Consider the following 12295-nt stretch of genomic DNA (forward strand, 5'->3'; position numbering starts at 1 on the left):
CGTCAGCTCCCACGTCGAGACGATGCAACAAGGATTGAGAATCCTGATGAGCTTGGTGACTGTTCCATTGATTGTGAAATGGATTGGACCTTGCGTATTGGCCGTTATAGTGACCTCAATGATAATTTCTGGCCTTCGATGAAAGCAGACTATCCCATAAATCTTGCCGTTCATTCCTCTGCATCTCCAGATGATCTCGAATTGAAGCAGCGTTAGTTATTTGATATCATTACTGGGCATTATGAAAAACAAATTGCCGGAGAGGATCCTCCTCAAATGCTTCTCAATCTCGATGGCGAGGCTGGTACCGGCAAGTCTCACATTATTAAACTAATATCAGCCATACTAGAGCACATGGCAACCAACGCAGGGATTAAAAAGTCTCCTATTATTCATGCTGCTCCGACGGGTGTCGTTATTTATTCTATTAATGCTCGCACACTTCATTCTCTATTTTGCCTTCCTATCGCTGCAGGAAGGATGGTTGATCTTACAACCTAGAACTTACAAGCTCTCCAAGCCACTTTCCGCGGCGTGAGTTGGCTAATTATAGATAAGAAATCTATGCTTGGACTTAAATAGCTTTATTGAATAAATCTAAGACTGCAACAAATCTTCCCTACTACTGATACTGATGCAGTGCTCCCTTTTAGAGGTCTCAATATCGTACTCGCTGGTGATTTTTATCAACTTCCCCCAGTCGGTCAACGTCCTCTTTATTATAACAAGAGATTGCACACTCTTGAGGAAATTCATGGGCGCCTTCTATATCAAACTTTCAACACTACAATTCAGCTTAATAAAGTCCGACGTCAGACTGAGACTGGCGCAAATGCCCGAGCTTTTCTTGAAGCTCTTCAACATCTCTGGGTAGATGAATTAACCCTTCAAGACTGGGAAATACTCTGCACCCATGTGCAGGCAGTTGTGCCCAATAAGGTAGAACGCTTCAAGGATGCAATTTGTATCTACTCTAGGAAGGCACAGGTGTATGAGTTCAACCATAATTGTCTACGAGATATTAGTGCTCCTGTGCTTCGAGTTCCAGCTACCTATCAAGGATCTAGAGCAGCCCAAGCTTCCACTAACGAAGCAGGAAATCTTCACGCTAAAATCCATCTATCTATTGGTTGCCGTGTGATGCTAATAGAGGATATATGGATAGAGCATGGTCTGGTGAATGGGGCTTTTAGTATGATCATAGATATTATTTGGGAAGCTGGTATTACCAACCCTCGAGAGATACCTCCGTACGCTCTTTTGATCCATTTTGATACTTACAATGGTCCCGAATACATCACAATCAATGAGAAAAAAGTGGTCCCAATCTTTCGATCAAAGCGAGACTTCTCAACGAATAATATCAACTGTTCTCGCATTCAGTTCCCAATTACTGTTGCTTATGCTATGACAATTCATAAAGCGCAAGGTATTACTGTACCCAAAGCTGTTCTGAATATTGCAGAAAAGGATTTCACTATTAGCCTTACCTATGTAGCTCTTTCACGCGTTAAAGCACTTAACGGTGTCCTTTTCGAAGAGCCTTTCAACTATCAACACTTTGTGCGTAAGAAGCCCCATGAATCAATAGTTATGAGACAAGAAGATGCCCACTCTCGTCATGAGCAACATGTTTTTATCCCCTCTCCGGTACAATTGCACGTATGGCTGTGACCTAACCAGTCTCTAGTTTGATTATATCCCTCTACCACCTCAATTACCGTCACAGATTCCTCGGAACTATTTCCAAGCTTTGTTAGCTACTGAGTCCTCTCCCCAGCGTGGTTCCTCGGTCATTCCCCGTGGCTCGTCCCACACTCCTCCTAACGATGAGATTGCATAATTGTGATCGACTTTATTGCATTCCCCCAATCCCCCTCGTAATATTCATCTACTATGTGCATACTTACTACTATATAGATTTCAATTCGTGACCGGTCTCGTGGGGGTTGGGGGGGTTAAGGGGGAGGGGTTTTGGGAGTCAGGATTTAGATCAAAATGCTTGTTATTAAGAATTAAAATCTCTACTCTTCTTTTCTGCTTTCTGATTGGTCAAAAATCTTTCTCTCGTAATCAGCCAAGCCGCACCAAGCTTACGCTCTGCTACGATTTCGGTGGATAAATGCACCGTAGAGACCTTGTAGTCTCTCTAGGATACACGGGGGGGAGTCCGAACAGTGCCTATAATTGAGGTTAATCTACATTGCTTAAAAGGGGTATTGCACTTACTACTTTTGAGATATTATGTTAGCTCATTACAATAACTAGAAGACGAGTGATGAAGTCCAGATGACTCCTCTGGCTTATAAAAGACCTCGAGTTCCAATATTATAGTTGCAGATGACTGAACCCTAGATACCGACTGTGTATCTAAAAGATACCATTTATAAACCTCAAGGTAATCTTTAAGACTCTTGCAATATCGTCTACACTAATCTGTTTTCAGATCATGTCATTCCTTTCTACAGAAGAACTAGAGCTTCTGCTGTGGAGAGATAATTGTGCTAATTGCATAGAGATTACTATCAATCTTGTCCGTCATAGGATAGTATTATGAAAGCTTCTTCTTTGCTGCATGAAGAGCAGTCAGCATAACCTACTTCCAAGAAACCTTCTTTCGTTCAAGCTGACTCATTGACTCTTCAAGATGACCAAAGAGCTTATTGTAGATGCTAAAAACTAGATGTATAGTAACATCTTTAGTCTTTGAAAGAAGGGTTATGAATTTGAAGAAGAGCTGAGTGATCCAGAGACGATATTTAATCTGACGCCACTCCTCTTGATTCAATGTAAAATGAGCTTGATTATATTGTGAACAGAACTCATCGAATGCTGATTGGAGTTTTTTAGCACGTCGAAGCATCAAAAAGGTTGAGTTCCAGCAAGTTCTAACATCCTATATAGGCACAAGCTTTGGCCCTTCAGCCTATAGGTTACAGAACGCTTCCCAGCATTAAGGGCTGGCACTGATGTAGACAGCAAGGTTCCGGACCTAGTGACTGTATTAGTAAAATAAAGATAACACAACAAATAATAACATACCTTATTAAGTGTATCAACAATCATTCTTTGCTGATTTGTAGCATAAATAGGTCCTATATGGTCTTCTAACTATTGTATCTCTGCCATCTCATTCTTTGGGTTTGCTTCCATTTGACCAAGGAGGTCTTTAAGGCTCAGCTAAATAACATAGGCAATACATGGAACCTAAATGATATTTGAGTTATTATTAAGCTTAAGAGATTGGATTAACTCTTGAATGCTCAAAATCATTATATTATTATTAGTGTAATGCTGAGCCAGCTATATTCATTTGCAGCCTGGATAACAAATTTCTTATACTCCTCCTATTTATTGATGACATCCTGCTAACTAGTAACCAGGATGCAATTAAGGAATTCGTCAAAGAATACTGCAATAAATTTAAAACTTGAGATATAGGAACACCTAGGCGCTTCTTAGGCATCCATATTGAACATCGGAATGGCAAAGTGATATTGCATCAGAAGGCATAAATACAGCGAATTCTCAAGCGCTTCAACGCACCCACAAATCCTATTGCAACTCCACTTGATCCTAAGCACCCACTTGTTAAAGCAACTGATACAGAATGTCTAAATGAAGCAGATGCTTTAGAATACTGTGCTGCAGTGGGAGCACTAATCTATCTTATGATTTATACGAGACCTAATCTTGCATTTGCACTTTCTCGCCTCTCTAAATTTATGTAGAAACCAGATATAAAGCATGCCGCAGCGCTTAAGCGTCTACTTAGGTATTTGGCTGGCACCCAGAACCTGGGCATCGCCTACTGCAAATCATGCTCTGATAACTCAGTCTTATATGGCTATAGCAACTCTGACTTTACCCCTGATTTAAATAACTAATGTTCAACTTCTGGTTTTATATTCCTTTTGAATGGTGGTCTAATATTATAGAAATCAAAACAGTAATCTTTAGTTACTAGCTTAACTCATGACGCTGAATACATTAGACTAGCAACTACATTATATGAGGTTATCTAGCTTTGGAAACTCAATTCTTGCTATTCTGCCTCAGTATGCAGAACATACAATACCTTCTAACACAATTCATTGTAATAACTAAGACACCATTGCAACTACAAATCAACCTAGTTATTCGCCCTCTACTAGGTTAAAACATATTGATATCTGTTTCTACATTATACGCGAGGCTATCGCAAATGGCCTTATTCATCTGGAGTATATTTGTATAACAGAAATGACAGCTGATATATTGACGAAGGCACTACTAAAGGAATTACATGAACATCATGTAAAGGGAATAGGAATGGAATCAATATAACATATACTTGAACTGGCCTGGTTTCCTCCATGATTTTTCATCCCACAGGGTTTTGCATGGAGGTTTTCCCCTAGGACTGCCTATATATACTCTCTTTCCTCTTTTTTTCTTTTTTTCTCACTCTCTCTTTTCCCCATTAAATCACCCGTGATCTAGTGGGAGGATCCTAGCCGATCTGACGCCTTTGGTGAGATCCCGGATGAGTGGGAGTGTTGTCGGATTAGTCGGTTTATTCCAGGCCAATCCTGAAGAGTGTTTTTACTAGGATCAAAGAAAAGAAGTGACTAGCAAGATTGTATGTATTCAGTTCTGTGTCTCTCTGTTCACCAAGTTTCAAAGCCGGGTCCTTTATAGACACCTTTGGCGGGGTGATTTGTGAGCTATCAGGAGAGATAAATATTGGGCTGAAATCTAGGTGCCCCAGATATATGCCTAAAGGTACCTTTTAGACCTGTAAGATTGAACAGTCGATCTCTCTGCCTCATTTGAAAGCCAGATTATCTGACAGTATCTCCACATGGCGCTTAGGATATCCTATCTCTTCACCTAATTCTGGGACCGTACGAACGTACCCATGGGCAATCATATCCTCACTCAATTCTGCGAATGAAGAATCCGCATTCAGCGATACTATTATCACTTCGCCATCCGGATCGATCACGTGAGTCGGCAAATGCATGGCGCAATTCTGGTGCTAGAAGTCTTTCCAAGCAAGAGATACAAAGTTTTGGGGAATGCCAGAATACGAATTTTCCGTGTCTTACGGCCTCAGGCAAAAGCAACTGCGCATGCTTCTGTAATAGCGGTTGCCGTAGCTCAATCAATCACTTATCTATGCCGAGCGGGCCCGTCCAGGCGTACATATTCCCTGGCTTTAAATAGTCAAGGACGATATACTACTATAGACCTTTGGATGTGGAGCTCAACAAATAGGTAGTATACATGGTGTCCGAGGGTTGAGTTCAAGAACCGCACAAGTCTAATTTAAGCTCAGCATAGGATATTGTCGTAAATAGACAGACGTAGGATAGGCGCCTACCTACAGGGGATCACTACGATGCCAGAATTAGACCGACACCGGCAATTCACCTACAAAGGATTGCTACGATATCGTAAACAGACCGACATAGGGTTGGTGCCCTTGGAGGATTGCTGCAATATCGTAAATCGTTCGACAATGCTAGCCGCCCATGTATTGGCGATTTTTCAACAAAATTGATAATCCTGGAGTCCCATGATCCAATTAGAATGTTCACATGGCTCTTCTAGAACATTCCGACCGATGAGTCATAATTTGCCTAGTAAGAGACAGTGATGTCGTATATAGAAGTAACTTGAACAAGAAGACACTATAAGCTGAAGCATATTTTACTCAGCCAGAACTGAAATGATAATCCGCAACTACCCATCACTTGCGCCATGGCGATAGCGGCTGATGACGTCGCTCGAATGACCGAGACCATTTGCTGCACCTAGAACGGGGCCATAAGGGGTGCAGCTTTTGGCGCTATCCCTTTATGGGAATAGCTTTCGATCCGGGGCCTGGCGGTATATGACATAAGCGAGGGGAGGCAAGAGCTGAGCCAATCATAACAAGTAAAATGTTTCACATGTGGGGCACTGACAGAGGTGGGGACGTAAATAATCAATCAATCAATCAATCGGGTGGGGGCTAGGATCCCGAATTTTACATCAGTCCCTTTTGTTTTCTTTTTTCTGGGAATAAATATCGATACATGTCGCCATCTCCACTACCCACAGGGTATATCCATCAAACTACTCCACGGCAAAGACATTTAAAGCTTTGACCAAGATCGCTTCATTATCACTTGGGCGCTAACTGTCGCATATACACCATGTCTTCTACAGACTGTACATTAGGAGATGAAGCTCCACCGCAACATATGCGGTCGAGGACCCTTTCACTAGGCTACGACGCCGGCGAAGTAGACCCCACGGCACTACCTTTTGGACAGCTCAACGACGGTGCCGATTTAGAGGAATATATCACCGAGACAAGAACTGGAAATATCATCAGACACACTCGTTCGAACGTTACTGGTGAAGTGGCCGATTGGAAACTGGTTACATTTACGATCGACGACCCGGAAAACCCTAAAAACTGGTCCAAGGCGTACAAGTGGTACCTCACAGCAATCATCGCATGGACATGTTTCGTCGTGGCTTTTGCGAGCGCTGCCATTACCGCCGGTCTTGACGGACCGGCCAATGAATTTCATGTTTCAATGGAGGTCTCTCTTCTTACCATCACGGTGTTTGTTGTTGGCTTTGGAGTTGGTAAGTCTTCCGGTCTTCACACGATTGTCTGAATGAGCAGAAACTAACTGTTCGTTTCGCTAGGCCCTATGGTTTTCGCGCCGTTATCTGAGGTCGTTGGACGAAGACCCGTCTACGCGGTTACATTATTCCTTGCCCTCATTTTCGAGATTCCTTGCGCCGTTGCGCCTAACATCGGAACCCTCATCGTTTGTCGAGCCATCGACGGAATCGCCTTCAGCGCACCCATGACGTTGGTTGGAGGTAGTCTATCAGATCTCTGGAAAAATGAAGAACGTGGTGTGCCAATGGCAGCTTTCAGCGCCGCTCCATTTATTGGGCCTGCAATCGGACCCCTAGTAGGCGGTTTTCTCTATGATGCTGCCGGCTGGCGATGGCTATATTGGATTCAGCTGATTGTCGCCGGTATTGCCTGGGCTTTGATCACTTTCACTGTTCCCGAAACATACGCTCCTACTCTACTGAAGGCCCGCGCAAAAAAATTACGCCAGACGGAGAATGATCCGAAATTCGTGACAGAGCAAGAAATTGACTCGCGTCCGCTGAGTGAAAAGATTCGCATCTTCGCGCTACGCCCTTTCCAGTTGTTGTTTCTCGAGCCCATTGTTCTCTTTATTTCGCTCTATATGTCCGTCTTGTACGGCATGTTGTACATGTTCTTTATTGCGTATGTTCATGATTTCTTTCCCCTTTTTCCTCGTAGCCTGGCTAACTAGAAGTTTTCTAGATACCCCGTCATCTATCAAGAAGGAAAAGGTTACAGCCCCGGTATTACTGGTCTTATGTTTATACCATTGGCCATTGGAGTCGTTGCTAGTGCATTCTGCGCTCCATTAGTCAACAAACACTATCTGAAGATGCACGCCAAATACAACGGCAAACCACCAGCAGAGGTTCGACTCATTCCGATGATGTTCTCATGCTGGTTTATCCCAATCGGCCTTTTCATATTCGCTTGGACTTCGTATCCACGCTTGCACTGGATTGGCCCAGCCATTGGAGGATTTCCTGTCGGATTTGGCTTCATCTTCTTGTACAATTCCGCGAACAACTATCTGGGTAAGTACACAGGCTTCCATGCACTGGTCAAGAATGAATTGCTAACCATACCCTGCAGTGGACACATACCAACACCAAGCAGCATCTGCCCTCGCAGCCAAGACCTTCTTGCGGTCAATGTGGGGAGCAGGAAGTGTTCTTTTCACCATACAAATGTACCACAGGCTTGGTTACGAGTGGGCGGGCACCCTTCTCGCATTCCTGGGACTTGCATGTTGTGCAATTCCTTACGTTTTCTGGTTCTACGGAGAAAGGATCCGTTCATATTCCCGCTTTGCCTACGTTGAAGACGAGGAAACCAAAGCAATGCCTCCGTTCGACGGCGGACACTAAGAACCAGAGGCCTCCCAAAATATTAGAGTCGGCGGTAATAGAGTCGTTGCATAGAAAATAGAGGAGCGATCATCTGGGTTTCATAGAGGAAAAGTCATCTCATTACTCTGTTGGCCAAACATGAGTTCGATCTCAAGCATCGTCGTTCTGTTTTTTTTTTTTTTTTGTCCTTTTTTTCGGGGTCATTTGTTGGCCATTTTTTTTCCCTGGGTTAAACTCGGTTAGACACGTTTTCTTTATGATATCATCCATGCGATAGACAAAATATAGATCAAGCGATAATATTAATAATATTCATTCATATGAGTTTTAAGGCATGTCAGTCGTACATTGTGTAGAATCAAAACGTTGGGAGAGGTTGAAGATGGAAGGCCAGAATAGGCAAAGAGGCGCGATGTCCCTTGGGGTGGTTCATATTGACCAATCACGGCGCCTCCAAGCACTGAGTAATCCAGAGTTCACGTGATCTTATAGCCTGAAGCCGAAGACTGAATGTGGGGTTTTCTTGATCGTTCTGTCTATCCTCCTATCCGGTTGTGATCTCGGAGATATTCAACGCCATTGAAGCTTGGCAACTCATCATGATAGATATCCAAAGGAACTTCTACACAATGCTGGTGTTTATAGCAAATAATACTATTAGATATGTAATAGCTACCTAAGCACTAGCTAGAGCAGCTTCTATGTAATGACCGGGTTGAACGATAGTTCGAGTACGAGGGTATGGGTTGCGGAACACTTGAAGAAGCGAATACTAAGGAATCCACACACAAGAAATACGAACTAAGATAGAGCAACAATACCAGATGGTACGAGTGAAATTGTACGAGAATAATCGCTTGACCTTCGAGGATTCCCTGCAAAGATCTACGCTCTATATACACAAGCGCTCATGCACCGGTCAGGCGCCGAGAGGGGGGTAAGGAATATCTAGATCGCGCGCTTGCCGCCGCCAACTATCCTGACTTGCCAAGGCCTTGGGCATTCACCCGTATTCCTGCCTTAGATCGCTGGCATCAATCTTCCGCGCATTCAGATTGGCTCCTTGGATCTCGCGATGGAGTCAGCCCTTACATTCTACTTCTATATCAAAGACTTCTTTCCTAGGCTAAAGGCACTCTCCCCATAAACTGCAAGACAGCTATTCATAGCAACAGTGGCACCTACAATAGACTACGCCTCTAGTGTGTGGATGCATGCCTGCAAGACACATGGAACGCGGTGCCTAAATAGAGTGCAGAAGATAGGAGGTATAGCAGTTACAGGAGCCCTTCGGACAGTTGCTACAGCAGTTGTAGAAGCTGAAGCAAACATTCACTTATTTAGAGAGTGACACACAGAGAAAGCAACAAAACTATAGGCTAATATCTGCGCACTCCCTAGAACAAACCTACTAAGGAAGCTGAGGGTCACATTAACTTGGAGGTTTTCCTCTCCACTACAGAGTATAGCGCAAACACTAGGAAGAGATGCAATAGATAGTATGGAAACCATCAATGCGTACGCGGTGTCACCTTGGACAGATCGACTGCAGATAAGAGGTGAACGTGATAGAGAGAAAGCCATTGGAATTGCTAACAGTGCAGAAGGTATCCTTATTGCCACTAGCTCATCCGCTAAGGATGACATAGTAGGCATGGGAGGAAGCATTAAGGATACCCAGGTTAACAATGCAGATAATGTACTGACTAGCTACACTACAACACTATTAAATTGAACAGAACAGAACCCGTACATAGCTGAGCTAGAAGCAATAGCTATAGGATTAAAACATATTCCACTATGGGTTTTCAATAGGTAAGTGACCATCCTCAGTAGCAATCAATCAGCATTAGCTGCTATTGGACAACCACGTCAACAGTCTGGCCAAAGCATGATTCAACAGATATACACAATGGCCTAGCTTCTTTGGGGAAGAGAAAATGTGATCAGCCTACTTTGGGTCCCAGTACATACTGACTCTATATTAAGATTAAAGGCGAAAATGGCCACTCAAAGATCAACAAGAGAAGAATATAAATCAGAAAAGCAATCGTACTAGGCTAAATCTACTACAGCGAGACTTGCTATTACTAAACAACGACAAAAGAGAGCCCTTCCAGATGGAGTAGGTAAATACTCAAAGACTATTGACTTAGCGTTGCCAGGAAAGCACACCAATAGCCTATACAATGGGCTAAAGCGGAAAGAAGCTGTAGTTCTGGCGCAACTCCGGACAGGAATGATTAGGCTTAACAGCTACTTGAATAGGATAGGAGCCGTAGAGTCAGACCTCTGCGCTTGTGGCCAGGCAAGCGAGACTATAGAACACTTTCTATTTCACTGCACAAAGTGAGCAGGAATGAGAGAAGACATGCTACAGTATACAGAAATGAGAAGAGGGAGTCCATCTTTTCTACCTTAGAGGAAAGTCACGATCTGATCCCAAGCAATGGTGACTAGATATTAAAGCAGTACGAACGACAATTAGATATGTAATATCAATAGGAAGACTTGACATAGAGCAGGAACAGGAACCAAGTCAATCATAGCGAAGCCAGCACTAACTAACTATTCCCACCCTCACATATGATAGACACCGCTGCAGCCGCCGAGAATAGGACGCTGCACACTTAAAGAAGACAGCCTTTAAGCCGGTCTATCAATTCTTTTTAACACACAAGATGTTGGGAACCACAGGCCAAGGAGGCCTTAACTCCAGATACCAAGATAATTACGTTGAAGCAGGAAAAGCAGGGGCTTGTAGGAGGAGAGGTCGGAAACACATGAATTGTATATATCTAGAGCACTAGTGCCCTATAGGGTCATTTATCTGGGCACCGAGATTTCAGCCCAATGTTTACCCCTCATGATAGCTCACAAATCACTCCGCCAAAGATGTTTATAAAAACCCAGCTTTGAAACTTGATGAACAGACAGAGGAGAACCGAAGACATACAATCTTACTAGTCACTTCTTTTCTCTGATCCTAGTAAAACACTTTTCAGGATTGGCCTGGAATAAACCGACTAATCCGACATAATCCTCCACCAGTATATCATGAAAGAGAATTCACTGAGCTATCGAATCATTCTTCTTTCAAATCCGCCGACGACGCAATAAGGGACGAAAGTTAACAGTCATTGTTGACGCCTGGTGGAGGGTTTCTGTACGTTCGGGGGTTGGATGGCTAAGTTAATGGATATGGGGTTTTGATGTTTCATCAACTCCACCGTCTGATTATGGTCCGTGATATGCTACTCAAACAACCTATAAGTCGAGAGCATGAGGCATCGGACTGGACCGACGACAGTATGCATTGGTTACATTGTCTAGACTATTTGGTTCGGGTGAGATGTAGACTATTTTACTTTTCAAACCAATTGAGCACGAGCACACCGAGTAATGACAAATGATAGGGAGTCTTGTGTGCGGCAGGCGACACAATCGAGAAACCTGGGTCTACCAGAGACTTCCACGGAAAGTTGGCTGAAGGCATTGACGGCATGGGCCATGTACACCAGTGTCGTAACTCTGAGCTGTTGAGAGACGTGGTGGCAAAATCCGAGCAGGATCCACCTCCTGAAGAGCTCCTGGGCGGTTCTACAGTCTTTAAGATGCCGGGACGAGATAGTAAGGGGAAAGCATGGATCGTGAGCCAAAGCTGATCTATAGATTGTAGATAGAGGCGAATTGTACGGGCCAAAATATGAGATTAAGCTACGCTTCATATCGAAACGCATATAGTCTAGATTGTATGTAACGCTAAAAAGCAAGAGGATTTTCGAGGAAGTTAATAATTGCACTTGCCTTGACTAATTTCCTTCGTATATTCGGTGTCATTTCTACATTAATCCTCGGAATAAGTCTCAATGAGCATGAAGTGGGACGATGATATACCACGAGGCTACCCTTGCAATTGTGGAGTGCCAATTCATGATACTCGTAAATGCTTATCATACATACATTAGCAAGTATCAAAGCAAGAAAATAGTTAGAGAGACAGCCTATCAAACATATTTTGGGTATATTCCGAGTTGGTTCTGCAAGCAATGTCGACAAACGTGGGCACACTGCGTTTTGGAAATGGGTGTTGCACAATAAATTCTGGCATGCCTAGATTGCAGCGAATAAAGAAAATCTCGAGCAGTATATCACCAAGAGTGACACCATCTTCATCGATGCTGCTATGAGTCGCTCCACCTACGGCCACTGGAATGTAAGCATAGACCTTAATTGGAAATGAGCTTCAAGATTAACTGGGCAATAGTATTTAGTATTGGGGGGAGCGCAGAATCTG

At 43.4% G+C, this 12295-nt stretch overlaps 3 protein-coding genes across 3 annotated transcripts, besides 5 other annotated features; all 3 read left to right on the plus strand.

The window, feature by feature from the left end:
• Nucleotides 1–430: 430 nt before the first annotated feature.
• Nucleotides 431–1843, plus strand: TSTA_001040 (uncharacterized protein; the record flags this gene model as incomplete). The annotated part of the gene is made up of 3 exons (XM_002487641.1): nt 431–534; nt 603–1662; nt 1691–1843. The coding sequence occupies 3 exons, from the start codon at nt 431–433 to the stop codon at nt 1841–1843; spliced, it is 1317 nt and encodes a 438-aa protein (XP_002487686.1).
• A 393-nt stretch (nt 1844–2236) lies between these two features.
• Nucleotides 2237–2992: a mobile genetic element.
• A 277-nt stretch (nt 2993–3269) lies between these two features.
• Nucleotides 3270–4022: a mobile genetic element.
• Nucleotides 4023–4047: 25 nt separating this feature from the next.
• Nucleotides 4048–4323: a mobile genetic element.
• Nucleotides 4324–5969: 1646 nt separating this feature from the next.
• Nucleotides 5970–5989: a microsatellite.
• A 193-nt stretch (nt 5990–6182) lies between these two features.
• TSTA_001050 (efflux pump antibiotic resistance protein, putative) lies at nt 6183–8302 on the plus strand (the record flags this gene model as incomplete). The annotated part of the gene is made up of 4 exons (XM_002487642.1): nt 6183–6624; nt 6688–7291; nt 7352–7683; nt 7742–8302. 4 exons carry the CDS (start codon nt 6183–6185, stop codon nt 8014–8016), a joined length of 1653 nt encoding a protein of 550 aa, XP_002487687.1. The 3' UTR covers nt 8017–8302.
• A 520-nt stretch (nt 8303–8822) lies between these two features.
• TSTA_001060 (uncharacterized protein) lies at nt 8823–9201 on the plus strand (the record flags this gene model as incomplete). Its single annotated transcript, XM_002487643.1, has 3 exons — nt 8823–8935; nt 8991–9078; nt 9124–9201. The coding sequence occupies 3 exons, from the start codon at nt 8823–8825 to the stop codon at nt 9199–9201; spliced, it is 279 nt and encodes a 92-aa protein (XP_002487688.1).
• Nucleotides 9134–10375: a mobile genetic element.
• The last annotated feature ends 1920 nt before the right edge of the window (nt 10376–12295 follow it).

Source organism: Talaromyces stipitatus, genomic scaffold, assembly GCF_000003125.1.
Source record: "Talaromyces stipitatus ATCC 10500 scf_1105507295517 genomic scaffold, whole genome shotgun sequence".
In the NCBI taxonomy this organism is placed as follows: domain Eukaryota; kingdom Fungi; phylum Ascomycota; class Eurotiomycetes; order Eurotiales; family Trichocomaceae; genus Talaromyces; species Talaromyces stipitatus.